Below are 11,100 nucleotides of genomic sequence, written 5' to 3'. Positions count from 1 at the left end.
AGCCAACTAAAGGATAATTCAGAGAGATAGACCTCGTTTTTAGTGATCGACTGATACCTATATTTAGCCATAGAAAACGAAATGAAGCGAGTTACGGAGAAGAAACGATCGGATCCGCATTTTTTTCCTTTCCAGGCTAAAATCAGTCGTTGTTATCATATACTTCAGAGTATTACAGAGCATTTTTTCCGCTAAAAGCTGTCGAATCTACGTATACTGGAAGCGTCAATGTTGAGAATTCTAGTTTCTCGACATCTGAAAAGGAAAAATAAGACCAAATGCATTATAGTGCACCTACTACATCCGTTTACTCTTAAACGTACCTTCGACACTTAACAGCTTAAACTTCAGACATTTTGCTGAAAAACTACTATGTTACTCTGCTAAAAACGGTAAAAACAGCAGCCGGTCTAACCTCACCCGAAGTTCAAAATCAAATCCTTCTCTCTGAGTCCTTTATTAAAATAAGATTCATCACTGAATGTTGTGGCACAACTTTTCAAGTTAAAGGATGCTACTTGTTTCTGGAGGGGGTGAAATTCGACAATCACCAGCCGGAGATCTCCGATTTTAAAAGGAATCATCTAATCGGGAATACAAAAGACGGGGCAGAGAATTTCCCAAAAATCAATGTTATACTATATTTCTTTACTTTATTTTTGCCTTTCAGGCATTTCTTTTTGTACAACTACGTGAGTAAAATTTCCTTTCAACACCTGGTGGTGTGACCAATTCCTCTTTGATACGGGTTGGGTCTGTCTCGAAGATACAGGGGTGTTTGTTCGTCACTCATGCACCCAACCGGTCATATTGATTCTATGCAGAAAATAGATAGAGATGAAGCGATAAACACTATAGGATCAGGAAGGTGGGAAGTAGAAAGGAATTTGAAGAGTTACATAAAGTTAAATTGGATAAAGTGTACAAGGAGCTACTAGAATATTTGACATTCGCTCCACATAAACATTATATCTACATAAAAATTTGATAAAGCATTGATCGAAACAGTTTTTCAGTTACACACAGGGGAATTCGTCGACAAAATTCATTTATGGTCAGCGTCCTTGAGCTGCTACTTCAATAAAAAATAAGAATTTTAACACGTAACGATAGGTTGGAAGTTTCTAAGTTGGTGACGCTTCAAGTTCTAACGCTGATGCTTGCAAAGTAAAGGCATCACCCCACGAATCTTGGGTGGTACGGGTTCAGGTGGTTCGTAAATTATGGGGAGGAGGGTAATTGATTTCGTAAAGACTAGAAATGAATATGTTTAGTGGAAAACTAACCAGATAGTGCTGCTATCAATAAAATCGCATAAGGCATTAATTCATGCTGATTAGCCATCGCTATTACTTTTGCATAGGCAGGTGCAAGTGGAAATACCGATAGTGTTCGACCCAATGGGGTGATGCGTGCTTCCGTCTGTAAAACACAAATATTGTAATTTAATACAAATATTTCACAAACATAAGCAAAAACTCAGCAACAAAAAGGTTTAAAACGAAATGAAATCGACGTTCGGTTGTTGCCTGAAATTTGCAAACACTTTATTCTAACAAATCACCAATCACTATGCAATCGGAAACCATAAAACAAATTCAAAGTACTATTCGAACGATTTGGCACAACATTACGATGGTATTTAGAGGTACTTTTACAAAGGACAAATTTAAAAGATAATAAATATATGATATCGTTCATAGCTCGCAAATGCTAAAAAAATCTCACCTTTCCGATTTACGGTGATTTCGTCCATTTCTTCCTAATTGTTGTAAAAAAAACAGCCCAGAGGATGCGGCGCGTGCACAAGGCTGGCTCGCTCCAATCGAACTCGTTGTAGAAAATAGCGTCCTGGAACCCTCGAAGGGTAAAGTGTCGTTGAGGGGGATGGGAGGGGGGGGGGGGGCAATCAGTGACGCCCTTATTTCTCGTAGCTCTGACTTACTTTTTTCTCCTAGTAACTTAAGTTTACATGTCATAGATCCTCTAAAACTAATGCTTAAGCCTTAGGACTCCGATTGATTTGATTATTTACTAATTATTTACCACGAGAAATAAAGGCGCCATAGAGTGCTCTCCAGCGACACTTTACCCCCGTTTTTTACCGCAATCAGGAAGGAATGGCGCGCTGCAATCGAACCCGTTGTGAAAAAATAGCGCGCCGGAGCCCTCGAAGCCGCATCTTCCGGGCCACTTTTATAGCAATTAGGAAGAAATGGACGGAATCATCTTCCTCCCAATAATCTACGACCCCGTATGGACATAACCCACCTGAAACCCACACCACCCTAGATTTGTGGGCTCATGCCTTCAAGACACGAACCATCCTAAAAAAACCTATCCGATGGAAATTCCAGGAGAAGCCTGCATTTAATTACTGGAGAGCTAATTGCTAATTTATGTTCAACTTCTCTCATAATTCCGCTCTTGCGGTTTCGTGGCAGTGATAGAGGGAACTGAAGCGTGAATTAGTCAATAATCGGATAAAAAAGCGCAAAATAACATACACCAATGTGAAACGCAGACTAAACGCGAACTAAACGCCTCGTCGTTTAGTGTTCTAGAGTCTTCTCGAGAAGATTCTGCAATCGTTTTCGTTTGAAAGTGCACAATGCAGCAGGAAGACGAGTTTTCTGTGTTTGCCAAACTTTCCCTGCCTCAATTCATCTTTTCTTCTCATTTGACCAACATTTCTTCTTTTTATTCTGCTAGACACGCTCAAATGAATATGCTCCTCAGAACCTTGCAACAAATGTTTAGAATTCCAATAGAAATCCACACGTGTGCGGTTCACTTAGGAATCATTTTAGCAGACACTCCCCTCTATCCAGCACTGCATCCATATCCACTAAACTTTAGATAATGTGAATGAAGACTTGGTTGTAGCATGTAAAATTTTTCTTGGTAATTTCTCTGAGAAAAGGGGGTTTTGGTAAGGAAGTAAAGAACAATACTAATAATTATTATACGCTAATTTATAGGACACAAATCCTAGATCTTAAGTTTTATCCTAGCTCATATCTGTCGTATCTATCAATCTATTCTGTTTGGAGGTCATACTCTCCGAATCACATTTTTCAAAGATACCCACTCCTTTAATTAGTACCTCCTCATGCGATTGTTCTCTAAGGGAGTTGCCTCAGTTTTTCCAGCAAAAATGAACTTACACACCGCCGGCAATGGTCTTTTTGGAACGCACGTTACTTGGGAGGATATTGTGGAACAAATTCAAAAAGAGAGGAAATTCAACGCTTTTTCCGGAACGATAAAGAAGGCTGAGCTGATAGGAGATGGAAGTGTGAGGACATTCAACGGGTGTTGTTTTTGAAGTAGATATGAAAACTGGGGAAAAATTTGTCAATTTGAGAATTTTTGAACTAGAACAAATCATTGGCAGAAAAACGAACTTCACATTTCACTAGTTGAAGGTCCAATTTTTCTGATATTTTGAATATTCAACATTGTTTGGGATGTTTTCATAAGTCAGGGTTTTGTGTCACGTGTTGCTTTGATTGAAGCCGATTTTCATGGAGGAGCAGACGACTTGCCGTCAAGGTTTGACATTAGTCATGCTTCGGTTTCACTTTGATTCTCTTCCAGAAAGAATACATTCGATTAAAGACATAACCCCACGAATCTGAGGTGGTACGGATTTCAGGTGGAATGTTCGTATACGGGATAGTAGATTATGGAAACGGGGTGAATCCGTCCATTACTTCCTAATTGCCGTAAAAAACGGCCCGGAAGATGCGGCGCGTGCACAAGGCTCGCGCGCTCCAATCGAACTCCTTGTAGAAAGTAGTACGCCTGAACGCCCGAAGCGGTATCTTCCGGGCCGTTTTTTACGGTAATTAGAGAACGGAATGGACGGAATCACCCCTCTCTCCATAATCCACTACCCGTATACGAATACTCCACTTGAAATCCGTACAACCTCAGATTCATGGGGTGATGCCTTTAATCCAGAGAAGATGCCACTTTAGTTGTCCCGTTGTATTCTGAACATTCCAAGTCTTTTCAGATTTGTTGTGAAAATGGTGACCACACTCGCTGGGGCTGAAATATCTGAATATGTTCACGAACGACAAGACAGCGACGAAGCAGGTTTATCCGATGTATACGATGCGATTGTAAGAGAGGTCAGTCAATAGTTCGAACAAGAATTTTCATCAGATATTGCTTAGCCTCATTGAAGATTTTAACAGAGTATGATTGTCACCGTCGTTTTCTGTGATTTGTAACAATAGCTATTAATTATTGATTATGATTATTTATTAATTTAAGTGGCATAACCGTGAAGTGGATACCTATCGCGTGTTCTCACGCTTTGATAACTCACTTTCAAAAATGTCGCGAACATATTTTGCTCGAGAATTCACGGAAGAGAACAAACTAAAAGGTTTGTATTCTTTTTCTTGAAGACGTTTTCCTCAGAATTACTCAATTCTTCAAGGGGCAGCAATTAAGGTTTTATTCAATTAATTTAATTTCAATTAAGGTTTGGAATACGTGGACAATACATTACTTCGTCACATTTACCACAATCTTGATCCGAATGAGCTACTGGATGTGAGCTTCTCGGATTTCGAGAATTAGTTCGTGTATCGTATTTTCATCCATCAGCGACAGTTATTTCATCCGAGGTGGATCCTGTATCCAGACTGACTCCCTAGTTGTTGTTCTGTTCTGTGCAATTCGTTGCTTAAAGAAAAGACCGGATTATTTGTTGCAGGTTTTACGTGCTATAGCATATCTGGAAGCAAAAGGTTTGGAGGTGAGTGATGAAGAAAGGAGGAAACTTGCTACTAATCCTTTGCCAATACTCTATGCTCCTTCGGTAAACCCAATTGTGAGTGTTACTTTGTTTACCACGTTTTTCTCATTCGAAGTACTAGGCTGTAAATTATGGGAAGGAGTATGGCGCCCACAGTAAAAAAAAACAAATGTTTTCCTCTAGGTTTTTCATTCTTCCCTTCCAGAACTAAATGCTCGAGACGAAAAGGAACCTTTCTCATCATTTAGACAAGCACTAATCTTCTGCAGCTTGCAAAAAACTAACGGACAATTTATGTGCATCTTTTGTTTATGAATTAGCTATTTAAAAAATCGGTTGCAAGAATCGCCTTCCTAGAATTTGTGGCGTCCTCGGACTCGGTTCCTCGGTCCAGTTCCAAGACTCATTAAAGCGTGGGTCCCAAGCAGGAACTTTGCAAACACCCCAAATGATCCGCAGGGGCGTTTCGAGTTGAAAGAGTTAAACCCGCACGACGAGGCGAGAGTCAGTGAGGCTTGCGTCTGCGTCGATGGTTCATGCTTCCGCTGAAACACTACATCTGAAGGCTCTAAGCCACCGCCATACCATCCTGTTTTTCTAATCGTACTCTAACTTCTTGCCCGGAACTCACACTAGGCTCTGTCACTTGCGTGACAGAGCCTAGTGTGAGCGTCACCTGCGTGCGTAGGCGACCGAACTATGAACAGGACTTCGGCAAGGTTGTGATTCGCCTACCCACTTCTTCTGGCCCCAGTGTACTCAATTCGATACAGTACAATGTAATTACTCTGTCTTCAACCCCGCTCCATATATACATGTAACAAAAATGGGCAGGCCTAACCAGCCTCTCATTACGGGTCGACCAAATACAAATCTCCGGACGTATACCTAGAGCCTGAACATGGGAACGTGTTCTCCACGCTGTCGGACAATCCTGGGAACATCTCTTATCTCCAGTTCGCGGCGGCTCCACCTCTTTTGACTGTTGACCCTGCTTGAGAGCTGCGCTCCTTCTTCTGTTCGGCTCACATTCGCTCCGCTTGAGGACCAAAGGAATATGATGACTTTCAAAATGTAGTAGTGCAGCTCTCATAGAGGCGAAAGTGGGGGAGTGGAGAAGACCGAAAGATGAATCCAGTGGAGGAACGCTGCAGAACTATATCCCCACGCCAAGCAACCCGTTATATGGAGCTCAAAAAGAGTGGCATCGAACCCGCGACAGAACCCATTAACTAACATTTTTCTCTTTTTTTCTAACTGCAGTCATTTTTGAAAACTGAGAACTTCCATTCTAACGTAGAACAAACCAGGACATTCAGAATCCATGATAAAAAGAAGCTGTAGCTATGGGCAGCCAAACCGATATTTAATTTTATCTCCGTGTTTTACACTGAATATTGCCGAAGAATTTCTGAAAGATCGCAATATACATATATCGGAAGAGAGATTATCGGTCTCTTACAAAAGGCGCCATACTTGCGTCATAATGAATTATGAATACAGTTTTGCTTTAGCCTGCAAAAATTGATCTTCGACTTTTTCGAGTTTCCCCTCCTGGTTGTAGGTCATTCCAAAGGTGATCCATGAAATGTACACAGCATCAGAGGAGCTTAAACCTAGCGGAGAGGTGTTAGAGAAGATGGCAAACGAATTGACCACATTAGAGCTAACCTCGACGATAAACGAAGAATTAGGTGAGCCCGCCACCTATTTGACATAAATTCAAAAAAAAAAAACGTCAGAATGCTACAAGATGCTTTTCTAGGCATGAAAGATGTTATCGTCCATGGTGATCTTTGGCCAACTAACATGTTATGGAAAAAAACAGAAAGCGGAGTAGAACTATGCAGAATCCTTGATTTTCAGGTGAATCACGAATGATTAGCAGCAAAGAAAAATACTAGAGATGTATTTTAATTCATAATTTAAGTCACCAAACATATAACTTTCTCATGTTCCTCTCATTTGTGATTGTATTTGTTTTTAGGAAAATTTATGAAAAAAAAAACAACGTTCAACAATTCATTTGCACCACCGCGTTTAACTTTAATTCAGAATAGTTTAAGGTTTGTGAACTCATGTGCAGCCTCATGGTGGCTTGCAAGGAAGAGCCGATATGTCAATTCAGTATTTTATCGCCTCAGACAACTATGGCACCAATTCACCAACCCCGGCTTGATCAAAGACTTGGTTGGCACTACGGCGATTTCGAACCATCGATCGCGCTATCGCAGATGAACCGCTTACCGACTGCGCTACACCCGCCCATGAGGAATGATTAGGTTTTGTACTGTTAGTGGGATTCTCCAGCGCTGAGAGTTGTACAGGGTGTAACTGTTACTGAATGCGTAAGTGAAGCACGTGGGGAGTCCTTCGAAGTTGGTTCCACGATTTCTTAAACTGAATCCGTACCTCAGCTTCTCGCTGTAATGGTATAAGCGCAGCTCCTCCCCATTTTATTTCAAGATTTCCTTTTTTAATCCTTTTTATTATTTCATCTAGTACCCTTCGCGCCACATCCAGTTGCCAATTTCCTACGAAATATCACAGTAAACAGTATTGACAACAAATTCTTCCCAAAGCGACATTTGACTTGCTTGGAGGATTTTATCATAGCGATGGTTCATGTGGATATCTCGGATGTTAAGAAGGCGTTAGTTCTGTGAGCACTAGAGCAGATCAAATCCGCACAAATATGCAATTAAAAATGATATGGTCGACTCTTTTAGGTCACCGATTTTCCTTCAAACATTTGTCTTCAAAATCAGGTTATTTTAGCGTTGTAACGAAAATTTACCATTGTGTCGGTGCGGTCGGTTCGACACCGCTCCGGTTCAAATAAAAAATTATTTGTTAAAATTATTATTATTTTTTTATTATTATTATATTATTAAAAACAATAATTTACACCTCCGTACATGAATTGCCATCAGTGTTTCAGAGGATACGAATTCCATTTGTTTAATTTTTCGTTTTTTTTTAGTAATTTGTTCATTTTTGTTCATGTTTCCTTTTGTATTCATATCAGTCATTGTATATGTCATCGTATGAGCTACACGTCCATAAATTTTCGACATTTCTGATTCGAAGATCACTTTCTTGATTAATCGTTTTAATTAATCTTTTTTGTGAGCACTAGTATCCCGTGGAGACTGATCAACGCCAGACATTCAATTCATATCTTTTATTTTCTGAAAAAAATCAGAAAACTTGATTATATGACTTATGAGATTATGGAAGAAGAAATCCTCAACGTTAACCACCAATTTTCCACGATTCCAGCTCTCACACTATGGTTGCGCAGCAGTAGATCTCTGTCGATTACTGATGTCCACGTTAAGCGGAAAAGATCGACGTGAAAAATGGGAGTGGTTATTCGAGAAATTTTACGGATATCTCGAAATGTATTGTGATGGACAGCTTCCATACACACTGGAACAGGTATGCAGGTATTATATGCACATAAAGTTAATATCTAGTAGCGGTAATGATCCGGATTGAATCAATATCATTATTTTCTTCTCCTTGCTTTTTTTCTGCAAAAAACTACCAAAAACGCCTTTTTCATCGGTAATTTCACATATAACCGTTCTCGAATGACCAAAAGGGTCTGGCCGTGGGTGTTCGTAAAGGTTTAGTGTGGTTCTCTTCAATTTTCAATTCCAACCAACGCAAATAGGAAACAATAAAATTTTGTTCCATTACAAATCGCCTTAATTTCCAACAACTCAGTGTTGCTGTTTAGCATTTCTCCTTTAAAAACTACAAGCAAATTTTAGAAGTTCTAAAATAATAAAATCGAAAAAATTTCAACGCTTTTAACGCTCTTCGTTTGAGATTTTCAAAAATCCTTCTCGTATTGTGAGCGCTCAGAATTTTCTTGGATATTTAATTGATTTAGCTGAAAGAGTCCTACCGTCGGTTGTTCCCCCTAGCCGGTCTACTCATGCTCGAATTACTCGATCCAGTTGCAAAGGTAATCCAAGAAACAATCACCGCATCGTGATTCAAAAGTTCACACGTGGATTAATTCGTCAAATTTTTCCTTGCGAGCCAAGATTTTATTATTTTCAGATTGCAACGCGAAATTTACCGGAGGAAGAAAAGAAGAAGGCGGAAGCCGTATTGCTGGAGAAAACAGTTGCGTTGTTCGAGGACATGTTATTCTTCGTCAATAGAAACCGAGAAGTCCGTAAAAATGTGAAAAGCTGATGTACGTAGTGGCTAAATTTTGTTTTGTTTAGCCGATAAAACCCTTTCATGTTAGAGAAAGGAATGATTAAAATTTAAGTTTTAAATTACAAAGGCATTTTTGCCATTTTTACTGCTGATAGGCGATAGCGGACATATTTCAGGGAGGATCGGGCAGGATAATGCAAAAGACCGCGGCTGATGCAAGGGGAGAGAAATAGGTCTCAAAAATCATGAAGTATAATAGGAAATACGCTTATATGGCGAAAATGAAGGGTGAAAAACAGTTATTTAATAAATATTTGTAAGAGTATATAAGAGTATATAGAGAATCTTATAAAAACACACGATACACACGAACACACCGAAACCGACATTGCATTTATACAAGATACGTAACATCTGAAGTATAGCAAATGCGAAGTATAGCAATTCCTCTAAATAAAATCCTTTAGTGTGGAAATTTTAAATGATATTCCTCATCACTAGTACATTAGTATACGTACGAGCAAAAATCTGATTTAAGATTTAAAAGAAAAATCACAGGAGTTTGCCGACTACTAAAAAAAATTTAAAAACGTTGTTACCCTCCAGACATGGAACATTCTAACGTACATACCATCATCCTCATGCAGCCGTTTCAAATGTGGAGCTCAGCTCTTCAGCGAAAGAGAAGCGCAAAAGATGAAAAATAGGAAATTAAATGGGAAAATATTTAATGACTCAGGAAAAATCCATCTAAACAAAGCTGAGAACGAATAAAGAAGAAACTGCTATACGTACCTAGGTAGGATTTCTATGATCAGCGGGCACGAATACTCTGACAGACGATGATTCACGGACGTAAATAAATAATTAGGACGAAACACCGAAAAAAGTGCTAGGATAGATAGAAAAGTAAGAAGGGTGATATCCGTACCATCCAGATAAGGAATAAATACTGAAGTTTATCTTCTTCACCACAGGGGCTTGTTTTATGACTTTACTTTTCCAGAAATAAGAAATGAATTGAACGAGTTTAGAAGAAAGACCGTAATGATTAGGACACACGAATAATTAGGGTTTTTTTTTTGTTATATCAAGGACCAAACGAAAAACGGTAATATCAATACAATAATACAATTTTTGTCATTCCTGGCCTTTGTTATGTGGAAATCTGCTTTCACTGTCTAAGCAGTGAAAGCAACTGAGAGAAATGAGATTCATGAAAAACGTGAAACCGAAGTTACAACAGAAGAGTTTCCAGCCGCTATTAACTCAAAATCCAAGATTGAGAGGTCTCATCCCAATATAATGGAGAAGAAACTGTGAGAGAAAAAAAGACGTCGATTTTTCCCACGCCGACGAGGATCGATGAAACACCTACACACGCAAAAAAATCGAGCTCATCTGGAACAACTTTATGACCTATATAAGGTGTTTAAGTGGTGTATGTATGTACTCTTTGTAAATCTACCCTAATTATCCTCAACCACAGATGGGTTCTAATTTAAATCCACTGCTCTATATAGGAAACATCTGATCCATAGTTTCATGAAATATCGATGTTTTTTTCTCATTTTTCTTTCCCAGCTCCTATTTCGTTTTGATCTACGAAGAAAAAACTCCTCATTATTATGGGGCCGTGATTCTGTGTTCTGTCAAAATACTATGTGTTCTCTTTTACATTTCTTTTACATTTCCATTTACATTTTTACATTTCCATTTTTTTTATTTTTTTCCATTTACATTTCGAAAGTTTTCTAACCTTTTTGGCTTGTACGTTGAGTTTAGGGACGTCTTCTGCATCCGTACCCTTGTCAACCCATTGGGCACGACAACGACACGTGAATGTTAGAACAGGAAATCCACTTCTCATCCCCGGTGACTATGTGCCCAATCCACGTGTGGGTGCTCTTTAGCGTGTGGAGAGAAAGCGCCGTATCACAGCGACAGTCCATGTCATACTGCGTCAAAGCAAGTGGTACCCATCGACCTAGTTTTCGCACCTTGCCGATTGACTTCAATCCGCGAACAACTGTGGTTTGACTCAACCGAAGAGTGACTATCAGAGTGGTTTGATACGGATCGGCTTCCATCTGTTTCCGCAGCAAGTCCAAATCCAACTCCATCGGGCGTCCCGAACGATCTTCACC

At 39.5% G+C, this 11,100-nt stretch overlaps 2 protein-coding genes across 3 annotated transcripts; one reads left to right on the top strand and one right to left on the bottom strand.

Moving 5' to 3' along the window:
* Positions 1–3,157: 3,157 nt before the first annotated feature.
* RB195_003447 (uncharacterized protein) lies at positions 3,158–9,186 on the top strand (the record flags this gene model as incomplete). 2 transcript variants are annotated; one of them, XM_064201098.1, is made up of 12 exons in its annotated part: positions 3,158–3,298; positions 3,488–3,555; positions 4,022–4,139; positions 4,285–4,399; positions 4,499–4,569; positions 4,733–4,849; positions 6,339–6,468; positions 6,540–6,640; positions 8,057–8,215; positions 8,676–8,750; positions 8,849–8,914; positions 9,130–9,186. In XM_064201098.1, the coding sequence occupies 12 exons, from the start codon at positions 3,158–3,160 to the stop codon at positions 9,184–9,186; spliced, it is 1,218 nt and encodes a 405-aa protein (XP_064056979.1). The 2 variants fall into 2 exon arrangements, with proteins under 2 accessions (XP_064056979.1, XP_013303262.2); XM_013447808.2 differs by having other exon boundaries at positions 8,849–8,962.
* Positions 9,187–10,764: 1,578 nt separating this feature from the next.
* RB195_003446 (uncharacterized protein) lies at positions 10,765–11,076 on the bottom strand (the record flags this gene model as incomplete). Its single annotated transcript, XM_064201097.1, has 1 exon — positions 10,765–11,076. One exon carries the CDS (start codon positions 11,074–11,076, stop codon positions 10,765–10,767), a length of 312 nt encoding a protein of 103 aa, XP_064056978.1.
* Between the last annotated feature and the right edge of the window lie 24 nt (positions 11,077–11,100).

Source organism: Necator americanus, chromosome IV, assembly GCF_031761385.1.
Source record: "Necator americanus strain Aroian chromosome IV, whole genome shotgun sequence".
Taxonomy (NCBI): Eukaryota; Metazoa; Nematoda; class Chromadorea; order Rhabditida; family Ancylostomatidae; genus Necator; species Necator americanus.
This window is presented reverse-complemented; position numbering and strand designations above follow the sequence as displayed.